This window comes from Arachis ipaensis, chromosome B08 (genome assembly GCF_000816755.2).
Source record: "Arachis ipaensis cultivar K30076 chromosome B08, Araip1.1, whole genome shotgun sequence".
NCBI classification, from domain to species: Eukaryota; Viridiplantae; Streptophyta; class Magnoliopsida; order Fabales; family Fabaceae; genus Arachis; species Arachis ipaensis.
Genome location: NC_029792.2, coordinates 119,586,533 through 119,600,738, shown reverse-complemented (window position 1 = coordinate 119,600,738; position 14,206 = coordinate 119,586,533). Strand labels below are relative to the sequence as shown.

At 38.9% G+C, this 14,206-nt stretch overlaps 1 protein-coding gene across 3 annotated transcripts; it reads right to left on the bottom strand.

Moving 5' to 3' along the window:
• Positions 1,151-7,094, bottom strand: LOC107613279 (CRM-domain containing factor CFM3, chloroplastic/mitochondrial). 3 transcript variants are annotated; one of them, XM_016315207.2, is made up of 11 exons: positions 6,777-7,094; positions 5,746-5,811; positions 3,985-4,793; positions 3,512-3,884; positions 3,303-3,433; positions 2,873-3,217; positions 2,585-2,741; positions 2,213-2,505; positions 2,059-2,118; positions 1,812-1,893; positions 1,151-1,602 (listed from the first exon to the last, which is right to left on the bottom strand). In XM_016315207.2, exons 3-11 carry the CDS (start codon positions 4,768-4,770, stop codon positions 1,598-1,600), a joined length of 2,232 nt encoding a protein of 743 aa, XP_016170693.1. In that variant the 5' UTR covers positions 4,771-4,793; positions 5,746-5,811; positions 6,777-7,094; the 3' UTR covers positions 1,151-1,597. The 3 variants fall into 3 exon arrangements, with proteins under 3 accessions (XP_016170693.1, XP_020965520.1, XP_020965519.1); XM_021109860.1 differs by having other exon boundaries at positions 1,560-1,694; XM_021109861.1 differs by lacking the exon at positions 1,812-1,893.

Sequence of the window (14,206 nt, the reverse complement as noted above, 5' to 3'; positions counted from 1 at the left end):
TTAATGCAAATTTGGATAAAAGTATAAACTGGTTTGGAAGTGTTCAATTAAATATGAAAGTTTAAGTTGGTTTAATGGGTAGGAGTTAATAATTTGGATATATGGATTAGGATTAGGATTTAAGATTTATGTTACACATGTTAGGTTTAGGATTAGGGTTTAGTATTAGGATTTTATTGTTTGTTGTATACATATTAGGTTTAGGGTTAGGATTTTAAATTTAGGTTTAGGATTCAACCGGTTTAAGATTTAGGATATATTTTTCAATAATTATAGGAACTAACTTCACCAATACTAATATTATCATATCTAAATGATATACCAAATCAAGAGATTAAGGAGAAAAAAAGTAAACGAATTTAAAACACATCTTCAAATGAAGAACATATATTTAAAGATGGAACAAAAAAACAATAGAAAATATATACAAATTAACAGTTTAAAAAAAACATATTTTCACAAGAACATAAGAGTAAAGTTACAAGTCTAACAACAACTGAAAATGTAAGGACAAACACCACATAAAAAAACTAAATCCATCAATTAAAACAAATACAAAAATAAAAACAAATATAAATGTAATTTTGTACGACTTCAATATAAAAAAATTTTGTATCATAAAACATTTTAAATAAAAAACATATCAAATTTAATATTAATTATATATATTTTAATTAATTTTTAAATAATACAATACTTAATTAAAATATCCCGCAGGTTTCACCCTAATAAAGTTAAATTGATGGGCAGGTCTCACTCTAATAAAGTTAAATTTTCAATCATTTTGGTATCAAAAGTAGTCTGAGCAGCAAAAGTGAGAAACAAGAAACAGTAAAGCAAATAGGATGCGGGAAAAAACCCCCTAAAGTCAATGTTGCTCCCCGACTACTCAGCTCTACCTCCAACAGTCCAGCCACACCTCTAGCTCCGGCTGCTGCCACTCAGCTCCATCTCCAGCAACAGCGTCACTACTGCCGTCCACCTCCTCCATTGCAAGTTACTAATTAATATTTGACTCTTCTAGTAATTGGATCTGAGTTGTGTTTAGACATTCTGGTTCTTATAATCGGATTTAGGATTAATTGTATCTAGGAATTTCTGGTTCTTGTAATTATATCTAAGTTGTTTATCCTAATTTTTTTTCAAATATTTTCAGAAAGCCGTGGATATTCGTGGGGAATCGAGTCAGTCACAATTGTATCTCATCAAATTGGATATTTACATATTGCAAGGTAATAATTTACAAAGAGAGAGAGAGAGAGAGAGAGTAAGCAGTATCTAAGAATTAAGAAATAAGATAGCAGTGAGATTTCAATTGGTGATGGATTCCTTAAGCATGTCTCCCTGGAAAATTGAATAAACCGGAACGCAGCAATTTTATTCAGCATATATGCAGACTTGATACCTAGCTCTACCCGTCTCCTGGCTGCATGCAACGGCATGTCATCCAGAAACTTCACCGCAACTCTGTAAACCTGCCATCCGAGGATGGTCATCATTTTCAAAGTTTCCAAACTTCTAATCCTCAAAATCCCAGCCACCATCTTCCTCATTGCCAAAATCACTGTCATTTTGTTCCCCGTCCGAATCTTCAAGCTCACTCTGGAAATAACAATCAACAAATATTCAGTTCTCCTCGACTAGAGATCATCTTCCATATTTTATTTTATTTCATCAGTTCTCCTCGACAGCAGCTTTCAGATGATACGAAATTTGATGTTAATAGCGGAAAAAATGCGGTAAGAAAATAAGATCCAAAGCCAGTACATAAATCTTCTACAAGAAACTATATATTTTTGAGGGTGTCTTACCAGGGTGGATTCTGACATGATCTATTTGGTTAAGGTCCTCTATTCCACCCCTATCTTCAGGCTCCAAATCATGAGACAAACCCTTTGAATAATTCGAAGTGACAATATTCAGAGTATTGAATATACAAAACACAGAAAGCTGATGCTAACATGCAAGACCACCAGATACATAGAGAAATCTGATGATTAGGTAACATCTACCGGGCATGCAAATGATGAATGCAAGTTATGATAAGTCAACACTTACAAGTTCCTCTTTCATTTCTTCTATTTTTCTCCCCAATTCAGTAATATGCTTACTCAGTGCCTACACAAGTCATACAAGGTCAATTTTGAGACACAAAAGATATAGTATATAGAAGGAAATATACAGATTTGCCATTGACATAAAAATTTGGAACCTCATGACGTTGCATGGCAATTGACCGCTTTAGTGCCTTTGCCTTTGTTAGAAGGTTTCTTGGCTTTATGGTAACGGGACGCCTATAATTCTTCCCACGGTAGTAAATAAGACAAAATCCTTTTGGAAGTCTATCTATCGAAACTAGTATTCCACCACTCTCATATTCCAGTAATCTAGCTGTGTCCTCAACAAAAGCAAAGGTCTTTTGTTTTGTTATTAATTTAACAAGCTCACGATGTCTCCAATGCAAATGCATATTCTCAATGACACCATCAAAAACTCCACGTATACCTGAAGATTATCATTAATAGTTGTTAGGTAATGCACCATTATAATATAGCAACTTTCAAAACAGCTGAAAATTACCCACCAAGTGGCAAGTACGGCTTCATAATTAAACCAACCCTGCGGAACATAGCACGCTCTTCTTCTGATATTGTTTCCTGATCACAATCAGGATCAGCTGGAACCAAGGAAGCTTCTACCTTGGATAAAAGATTTTCTGCTCTAATTTTTTTGGTCTTGGCCTGTTCAGAATTAGAGTTGTAATGATAATAATAATAAGAAGAACAAGATCACTACCAATAATCATAAATAAATGAAAAATAAAAAAACTCGAGCATATAATCTTCAACAATGAAAAGGATTAGAGACTTACAAGAACCAGTTTACGTTCAACTTTTCTGAAAAGCTTAACATTCTTAGCTTTTGCAGACTCTTTGATCATCTTCTCACGTTCTTCAGCAGATATATCCTTTCCCCAGCGTGTCTGAGCTTCATAGAACTCAGCCAATGATCCTGCTTGAGTCGTTGCTTCATCTGTCCCTGATTGAGTTACATCAATGGCTCTGTGCCGTGCTTTCTCCTCATCATCTACTACTTGTTTCGTCATTTCTTGTCTTTCAGCTAAAACAGCAGCGACACTAGTCGGGACAAAGTCCTTCCCGCGATATATTACAATGAAATATTTATTTCTTATCAGCAAGGTGCCTCCTGTTAATTTCTGAACCAGGAAAGAAAAACAAGATTTATCATCATGCTCCATTGAACAATGACTAGGGCTATAACCGAAGCTACAGATAACATACCTTTAGCTCCCCAGCCATTAGTTCATTGTTTGTATTCAGGATACCACGCTTAACAGCAATCTTCACAACTAAGCTTTTTTCCCATAGCTTCAGAATAGCAACTGCAAGACCTTGGAGATTTCGATTTCTACCTTTACAAGGTTCAACAAAAGATCCATATAAGTAAAAGGACAATGATTTAATACATTACCGTAGTAGAATAACATTACCTAGAGCAAAATGACAAGGAAGAGCTTTGGAAAGTTTCCTCATATTCGTCAGCTCTGCATCTGTTAGTCTCGGAGGCATTCCAGTTGGAAGAAGTCTAAGGGGAGTCTTATATCCAGGTACAGTAGGAGGAAGTAAATCCGCATCAATAGGAAGTATTCCCGTGCCCCACCATTCGACAAAACGAGGACCTAAACCACCAAGCATCCTGTCAAACTCTTCTTCCTCTGGCGTCATGTTCGCAAGCTGTTCTTGATTCATCATAACCGGCTCACTCCTTTCCAAAGATGCAGGTGTTGGTCCTTCATAGTTTTTCCCACGAAACACCAGCATAACACTTCCTGACCTCCATATAACTAACCCTCTTGTTCTGCGCTGCAAAATGCTACAAGATTTCAGTTCATAAGTTCTCTAAACAAAAATGCTATTGAAATCAAGAACAAAATAAGAATAAGTGAAAGCGGAAGCAAGAAACCTCAACAATTTCATGAGCAGTCTTCATATCTCTGGCAAGAAGCTCATGGAACTTGAGCCTAACAACTTCCTTCTTCCTCCACTGATCATGAATCTTGTCCAGCACAGCCTGCGTGAGCCCAGCTTTGGCCACATTCACCTTCTCCTTCAGTTGCATCCCCAATCTTCGCAACCGCGCCCGCTCCTCCTCCTCAAGATTCAATTCCGCCAAAGTTGGCGGCTTCACCTTCCTCTTCTGCATCACCTTATTCTCTATCTCCACAGCTTCCTTCTCATCCTCACCATCTCTATCCCATGGCAGAAGCATGTCGTTAGCTTCATCCTCAGCCAATGCGGTATCAGAACGAACCCAGTCTCGGCGTAGCAAGCGACTTAAACCTCCGGGTGCTTCCACGTTATCGTCGTTGTAGGAGGCTAATCGTAAATTTCGCAAGCGGATAACGACTCTGTCGATTGCGTTGCAAGGGTTGTTGTCATTCCGCAAGAAGTGAGAGTCGTCGGGGTCAAAGAGGTCATCGGCGGCCGGTTGGGGGAAACGTGGTGAGGGTTTGGGGTTGGGGAATCGGGAAGAATTAGGGTTAGCGGGAGGCCACTTGGTGAGCCAACTGTCAGATGAGGTGACTTTATTGGAAGGTTTGGGTTGGGAGTGGGTTGGGTAGGTGGCAGAGACACAGAAAGGCCTCAGAATGCTAAGTTGATAAGAGTGCGAAGCAGTTGTGCACAAGTAAGAGGTCCCGACACTCAGAGGGAGTTCCGATAACTTAGCAGTACTGTTCCCAAGTGCCATATTAGCCTCTCCCCAGCATTTCTCTGCGCACTCAGAGTGGCACAAACATAGTTATCAGAACCGAACCGGTAATTGACCCGGTCATAATTATAAAAATAAAATTAAAATCAAAAGTTAAAACTTAAAATGCATGTCAAACATATTAATAACAATCTAGTTCCTGGTACAAAATACTTTCTCAATTTAAATGAACAAGAGAGAGAACAAAAAATAACACAATCAGTAAATCAAATTCAAGGAGTGATCTCAAAGTTGGCATCTATATCTTCATAGGACAAATTTGAAGCTGGACCAACATTTCCTTCATTTTGATTTGCATCTATATCTACATTTGTGTATTTTTTACAAATCAATACCAAGAATAATTTATAATAGGAACCGAGTTGTGATTAAGACATTTTTAAAATTCTAGCAAAAAAAAAATAGAGAGTGGGAACAACAATTTAACTGAACAATTTTATTCTGACTTGCAGAGAACATGAACCTAATTTTCAACAACAAATTCAAATATGATAATTTTTAGTAACAAGAGATTAAGCTCAAAAGATGATTTACAGATTTACAGCAACAAAAAATTCAGCTAAGTGATTATTTCAGCAAAACAACAACAGACAACCTTCAGTGATGATAATCAGTAATTCAACTCAATGATGATTTTCAGCCAAAAAAAAAATAGTTCAGTGATATTTTCAGCAACAAATTCAACTTTTAGCAACAAAGTCAAGGTGCATTAATGAATTACAGCAACAAAAAATTTAGCTAGGTGATTTTTTTAACAAGACAGCAACAGATTCAAGATTTGGTGATGATAATCAGTAAACAATTCCACTCAGTGATGATTTTCAGCAACAAAAAAATTAGCCCAGTGATATTTTCAGCAAAATATTCAACTTTCAGCAACAAAATCAAGGTGTAAAGATGAATTACAACAACAAAATTAAGCAAGAAAGAAAAGAGGAATTTGTTAGAACTCACCAAATCAGCTGCTGACGGCGAGGCTCGAAACAAGAAGACGACATCGACGACCAGCTCCGGGACGTGCTTAAAATAAAATATAAAATATAATTATTAAAAAATTAATATATAATTTTAAATATTTAAATTTAATGATTTTTAAGTTGATAAAATTCAAAATTTTACAATTTTACCTAATAAATTATCCATAATTTATCATTAAAAGTTCACAAACATCTTCAAACATTAAAATTTATAACTAATAAAAATCAAAATGCGCATAAATGACAAATCGGAATCAGAAAAATCAGCATAAACAACTCAGAATAAAAAAAATCAGCATAAACAACAATTCAGAGAAAATTCCAACATAAACAATGCAGTGAAGCACTGCACCACACCACCATCAACAACTCAAATCAGAAAAATCAACAACCAGAATCAACAAATCAGAAAAATCAGCATAAACAATTCAGAATTAGAATCATAGCATAAACAACTTAGAATCAGAAAAAATTCCAACATAAACAATTTGGCGCATTGAGTTGAATTGAAGATGTAGCACTAAAATCAAAGGATGCCTCAACTTCCAAGGCTAATTAACATCTGCTAAACAAAAATCCTAATTCAAACCTAGTGTTCAAAATTAGTAGAATCAAATCAGCCCTGATCACCTCAGAAGCATTAATAAAAATAAATAAATAAAATTCACCCCACAAAACAGAATCATATTTACATATTTGGAAGAATAAAAACTACATGCCAACCAAGAAGTAAGAACATGCCATTTACTATTTTTGACATCAAAACAAAGCACATGCTCTTGATTGGAATGATGGAAGTAGCAGCAGCGGTAGCACAAAGCAATTATATTATATCAGGACAAAAAGCATGAAAATTGGAAGCAATTTCTATTTCATATTTCATAGCTTCCATAGGGAATATTTGGAGACTAATCCTAACACAAGAACACACAAACGAAATCTATTGGATTTCTCATAATCCTAAGAAGTGACCCTTATTAAGATTACGAATATATCCAAATTTAATACCAAATCCAAATCTAATGCTTGTGCAGCTCTCAATGAGACTGATAAGACAGAGACAGAGTGAGCTCGGAGAGAAACAGAGAGCTTGAAGAGAGACGCGACGGCGAGGAGAAGAACTCCGAGCGCGACGGAGAGAAGAGGGCTGATCGATAGAGACCACTTTTGGCGACGACGGCACGCTTTCTATCACAATCCCGGCGGCGACGGCACCCTCTAGCCAAGGAGAGGAGATCAGTGATGGAGACGGTGGCGGCTAGGGCTTCTGGTGGTGATTGCTCTGATAGGGTTCAGGGTTGCCTTTGGTCTACTCGGTGGCTTTTTTTTTCACATAAAACGGCGCCGTTTTGACTAGCAGAAGAGCGAGCCACACCTTTCAGAAAACGGTCGGGTTCAACCGTTTTGCCGGTTAATCTTAATCTTGTATTCAAAATCTTGATCGCGTATCAGTGTAATCAGTCTTATTTTTAAGGATAAAGTATATTTTTTATTTTTAAAGTTTGGCGAAAATTTTAAAAATATTCATAAGTTTTATTTTGTTTTAATTTTATTCCAAAATTTTTTTATTTGCATCAAATATACTCTTCACAGTTAAATTTTCAAAAAATTTAAGACTAATGTAACAATAATACATGAAAATTATGCATGATTTGCAGGAGTTGAGGGTTGTTATAAAATTGTTGTTGAATTGGTCTCAAATTTTTTAAAAAATTAGTCGTTAGGAGTATAGTTGATGCAAATCGAACATTTCTATGACAAAATTGAAACAAAATAAAATTTAAAGATATTTTTGAAACTTTTATCAAATTTTAGGGACAAAAAATATACTTTATCCTATTTTTAATATGTATTTTTGAAGTAAATTTAATATCAGTCATTCCAAAAACCGACGATTAATGCCGAGAATGTAACGGACGAAGAATTCATCATATAAAGCAAGGTAAAGCATTTCTTCTGGATTAAGTTCGAATAGGACAATATACTGACTTAAGATTTGGCGTGCCTTTGCAGGTACACTCCCCCTCTTCATTGCTCGTACACTCACGCTGCAACGAAAAGAAAAGTTCGGACTCAAGTGTTAGACGCTCAGCCTCCGAGGTTATAGCTCGGCCATCACCGGATAGTTGAAGCCGATCTATTTCACAGGCAAGATCAATCGGCGCCCACCATGGGGCCGAAGAAATCAATTCTTTCTTTTTGGTCCCATTACCTTCGCTTACACCCATGGCTAACGTACCACCCCCTTCCATATCCGAGCTTATGCGGATGGTAACCGAGCTACAGCAAGCTAATCAACGGATGGCCGACGAAAATCAAATAATGGCTGCCCAAATCGCTGAACTGAATCATGTCCGGATAGAAAATGACAACACTCATCACCGGCAATTAAAAGATAATGAGCATCATTCTGAACCCTCTCACGTCTCGGACACCATCCGAGCTGAGGGAGTCCAGCCTGAAGATGAAAACGAAGAGTCTGATGAACTCGTAAGACCTTTCACGCCAGAAGTGATGAACTTCGAGCTACCAAAAAGATTCGCCCTCCCGCTGACCCTCACGCCTTATGATGGGCTTGGAGACCCGAAGAAATTTCTCAAAAAATTCCGATCAATAATGATCGTTAACGGTGCATCAGATACTGTTTTATGCCGTTATTTTCCGAATTATTTAGACGGTCCTGCACTTGATTGGTTGTGTGCTTTGCCTGCAGGTTCCATTTCACGATTTCAACAACTAGCCAAGCTATTTGAAGAGTATTTCGCCGGATCTGCAATTTATTTGCATGACTCGGATTATCTTAATACAATCAAGCAAGGACAAAATGAAAGCCTGAAGGATTACATGACCCGTTTTACGAAGATCGCCATAAGCATACCAGACCTTCACCCCGAGGTCCATCTCCACGCAATCAAAAGCGGACTCCGACCAGGGAAGTTCCAAGAAACCATCGCGGTAGCCAAGCCAAAGACTCTTGCCGAGTTCCGCGAGAAAGCCAAAGGCCAAATCGATATCGAGGAGCTCATACAAGCTCGAAAGTCGGACAAAACGAGTTACAGAGATGAACATAAGACTCCGAGCAGTAAGCAAAGTTTTAAACTAACCCCTCGGTTTGATTCTTATACGGAGTTCAACACTAGGCGAGAGGACATAATAAAAGAAATCCTGAATTCAAAATTGATCAAGCCACCGAGAAAGGCTGGTACCTATCAAGATACTAAAAACGCGGATAAATCCAAATATTGTGCATTCCACCAAAAGCACGGCCACACTACTGACGACTGTGTGGTGGCCAAAGACCTTTTGAAAAGACTGGCTCGGCAAGGCCACCTTGACAAGTATATTGGAGGTCACATCCAAAAACATACAACGATGTCTACAACCAATGATTTACCCGAACAACCGCACCGAGGCAAAGAAAAGGTAACGTCGGGCAGTAATGAAAAGCCTCGAGAAATAATCAATTGTATTTCAGGAGGATACGCCAGTGGAGGATCCTCAAGCTTGGCAAGAAAAAGATCATTCCGAACAATATGCTCATTAGATGGCCCACAGAGCGAAGCCAAAGACACAACACAACTCGCACAAGTCACATTTACACAAGCAGACTTTAATTCTACATTACAAAACCTAGATGATCCTGTGGTGATCACTCTTCAGGTAGGAGACCTTTTGGTCAAGAAGGTACTTCTAGATCCTGGGAGCAGTGCCGACGTCCTGTTCTACTTGACATTTCAAAAAATGAAGCTTAGCAACAACATTCTCCAGTCAACAGGGAGAGATCTCGTCAGTTTCTCGGGTGAACGAGTTCCAATATTAGGGTCAGTGTGGTTACAAACCATACTGGGTGAGCATCCTCTTTCAAAAATATGTGATATTCAATATTTAGTAGTAGATTGCTTCAGTCCATATAATCTTATACTTGGCCGACCTTTCTTAAACAAGTTCGACCCCTCAGGACGATCATGTTGTCACAATCCATGGAGATTATAAAGAAGCTCGGCATTGTTACAACATCGGCATGAAGTTCCAAAATCATTGGAAACAACAAGTCAACAATGTCAACCTTACCAACAATAGCTCAGCATTAGCCGACCTGGATCCAAGAGCCGACTACCGAGAAAGACCTACTCCATCCGATGACTTACAGAAAGTGTATTTTAACAATGATCCTAACAAATCACCTTTGTAGGTACGTCAGTAAGTGCAGAGGAGCTACAAGCCATCACCACCTTCCTACAAAAACAAGCCGACTTATTTGCATGGACGCCTTCTGATATGCCCGGCATCGATCCACAGATCATCAGCCATAAATTAGCTATAAACCCATCTGCACGACCTGTGCAGCAAAAGAAAAGGAAACTTGGCGATCAAAAAAGAAGAGCATCATTAGAAGAAACGCAAAAGCTAATCAATGCAGAATTCATCAAAGAGATCAGATTCACCACCTGGCTGGCCAATGTGGTTATGGTAAGGAAACAAAACGGTAAGTGGCGCATGTGCGTCGATTTTACTGACTTAAACAAAGCATGCCCAAAGGATTCTTATCATTTACCATCCATAGACACTCTGGTAGATAACGCTTCCGGTTACGCTACCTTAAGTTTCATGGATGCCTATTCGGGGTACAACCAAATCCTTATGCACCCCTCCGATCAAAGTAAAATAGCATTTATTACTGACTTCGGCAACTACTGCTATAAGGTTATGCCTTTTGGACTAAAGAATGCATGAGCAACTTACCAGCATCTTATGGATAAGGTTTTTGCCAAACAGATCGGTAGAAACATAGAGGTTTACGTGGATGACATGGTCGCCAAGACAAAGGTCGGCCGGAACCATATTGACGACTTAACAGAGATATTCGGCCAAATACGCCACTACAATATGCGTCTGAACCCGGAAAAATGCGCTTTCACAATACAAGGTGGTAAGTTCTTGGGGTTTTTATTAACAAACAAGGGCATTGAGGCAAACCCTGACAAATGCCGAGCAGTTGTGGATATGACGAGCCCGAAAACAATAAAAGAAGTACAACGCCTCACAGGAAGGCTTGCTGCACTATCAAGATTTGTACCATGTTTAGCTTCAAAGTCTAGTCCTTTTTTCCAAACAATAAAAAAGAAAACCCGATTTCAATGGACCGACGATTGTGAAAGAGCTTTTAGCACACTTAAAGCAACTCTCTCACAACCGCCGATTTTACAAAAACCCCTTCAAGAGGAAGACTTATTTTTGTATTTATCAGTTACTGATTGGGCGATAAGCTCTGCTCTTGTCACAGAAAGGAACAAAACTCAGTATCCAGTATACTTCGTCAGCAAAACGCTCTACCACGCCGAGCTTAATTATCCGAGAATAGAGAAGCTGGCCTTAGCATTAGTATTTTCAGCAAGAAGACTCCGACCTTATTTCCAGAGTCATGTCATCAATGTCAAAATAGATCACCCATTGCGACAAGTGTTACACAAGCCAGACATTGCAGGGAGACTTATAAAGTGGTCGATCGAATTATCGGAGTTCGACATCAGATACCAGTCAAGAGGGCCGATCAAGTCACAATTTTGGCCGATTTTATTGCAGAACTTACCATACCCTCAGAAGAAGACCACACAAAACAATGGAGCTTATACATAGACGGCTCATCCAACAAGGAAGGATGTGGTGCTGGAATACGACTGGAGGCCGACGATGGTTCCATCCTTGAGCATTCCTTACACTTATCTTTTAAAGCTAGCAACAATCAGTCAGAATATGAAGCCCTAGTCGCAGGACTCCGACTTTGTTTAGACCTCCATATATCCACTATAATGGTATACTGTGACTCACTATTGGTTGTTCAACAGGTAAACGACCTGTTTCAAGTAAGAGATCCTCTTCTATCTAAATATTTACTGTTAGTTAAAGATTTAATCTCAAAATTTTCAACATTTGAAATACAACACATACCAAGAGAACAAAACCAAAGGGCCGACATTTTATCCAAGCTCGGCAGCACCCAGTCCGACATGTCTACATTACATCAATTTACTATAACATCTCCAAGTGTTAATCTAACAGAGGTGCTAAGTGTTACACAGGAAAGAGATTGGCGAACAGATTTCATAGCTTATCTCCAAACAGACCGTGTACCAGATACCACAGATAATGTAAAAAGGTTCCGAAAACAAGCAAGTTTTTTCACATTACTCAACGGAACCTTATACAGACGAGGATTCACTCGCCCACTGCTAAAATGCCTTAGCAAAGCCGAGGCCGACATAGCATTGTCCGAAGCCCATGAGGGTATTTGCGGAACACATACAGGAGCTCGGAGCTTAGCCTCCAAAATCCTCCGTGCTGGCTTCTTTTGGCCATCTCTCAAACATGACAGCGAAAACAAGGTTCGAACCTGTGCCAATTGCCAGAAGCACGCCTCGATCATCCATATTCCTGCCGAAGATATGCATCATTCCGATGTCACATGGCCCTTCAACCAATGGGGGTTATACATACTCGGTCCGTTCCCCACGGCACCAGGTTAGGTAAAATTTCTTGTTGTCGCAATTGATTATTTCTCAAAATGGGTCGAGGCCCAACCTTTGGCTAAGATTACATCCCAACAAATGATCTCTTTCGTTTAGAAAAATATTATTTGCCGTTTTGGCATTCCTCACCATATCATCACTAACAATGGTCGCCAGTTTGCCGATCAGAAATTTCAATCTTTTTTGCAGAACCTTAAAATCAAACAACACTTTGCCTCCGTTGAACATCCTCAGACAAACAGACTAGCAGAAGCAGCAAATAAATTCATCTTGCACGCCTTAAGAAGAAATTAGACAACGCTAAAGGGTTCTGGGCCGAGCTCATACCTGAAGTCCTTTGGGGATACAATACAACTCCTCAGTCATCAACCAAGGAGACACCATTCCGACTCGTATATGGCTCTGAAGCCATGATACCACTGGAAATCTCCCAAAGCTCAATCAGAACACAGCTCGGAATCCAAGATGAAGCTTGGCGAGCCGAGCTAGACAACATCAAAGAAATAAGGGATATAGCCACGCTCAGACAATGCGCGGCACAACAAATATTATCTCGGTGATACAATAAATCGGTAAGGAGTCGATCATTTGAAAAAGGAGATTTAGTCCTTCGAAAGACAGAAGTTGCACGAAGACCACCATCCCACGGAAAGCTCGCCGCAAACTGGGAGGGCCCATACCGAGTCACACAAGTCCTCGGCAACGGAGCATATAGACTAGAATCAATAAATGGTACAATCCTACCTAATACTTGGAATGTGTCCTCCCTAAAGAAATTCTATAGTTAAAAGTCGGGGACAGGCTTGTACTCTTTTTCTTACTACCAAGATTTTTCCCAAAAAAGAGTTTTGCTTGGAGAGGTTTTAACGAGACCAGCCTACCTGCACCTTTGTACTCAAAGGTTCATCAATTTAATCAATCAAGTTCATCTTCAAATATATATGAGCTATGCGCATCTATCACCATTTTGCTTTAATAATTTAAAGCATAACTACAAATTTGTCTACTATCGACACCCAAAATGACGAACAATTTCAAACCAAAATAACTCGGCGCTACTAACATACGAGAGAATATTCTGTTCAGAAATTCTAATCAAACAAGCAAAAGGCTTCTATAAACAAAAAGCCATTCCAGCCACTGATATGTAAACAAAATCAAGATATTCCATCAGCGTCAATAGCAAGTGTCACAAACTTTAAACCCTTAAACAAGTTCCAACAACATATCCAAAAAAGCTCAAAAAGTTCCCTTAAATTACTGCTTTTACAAAACAACAGAAGGAATATTAAACAATCTCGGCCTCGCCTTCGGCCTCCCCATCATCCTCGACCATCTTCCCATCACGAACAATCTTCGCAGGATCCATCTCAGAAAGATCAGCATCCGGAACCAAGAACTTCGCCTGTAAGCATGCTCTCTCAAAACCCTCAACAAAAGAGTCCAATATTTCATCACCTTTCTTTTTCTCCAGCTCTTTAAGCTGAGCAGTAACCTCAATTAACCGAGATTCCATGCTCGCTAGATCAGCTTCCTTTTTCTTCCAATCTTCCACATCCTTAGCATAATTATCTTTTGTTTCCTTCAACTGCTTCTCAGTTTCGGTCAACCGACTTTGTAACCCGGCAGCAATACCCTTACTCTTAATTAACTATTCTTTATACACAACACATTCCGCTTTTTCACCTGCCAGCTTTTTATGCCTCAATTCTTGACTACGCCCTAAGCTCGCTAGCCTAAGACCAACAACCTACAAAACATGATAACCACAAGGTATATAAAATATACAAATTAAAGTAGATTACCAATATAAAAGCACGATATTACCTGCATATACTGACCAATAGCCATCTCACCGACTTCATTCGCCAAAGAAGCATCGGCAAAAGATTGACAGTACTGGTCAGCCAC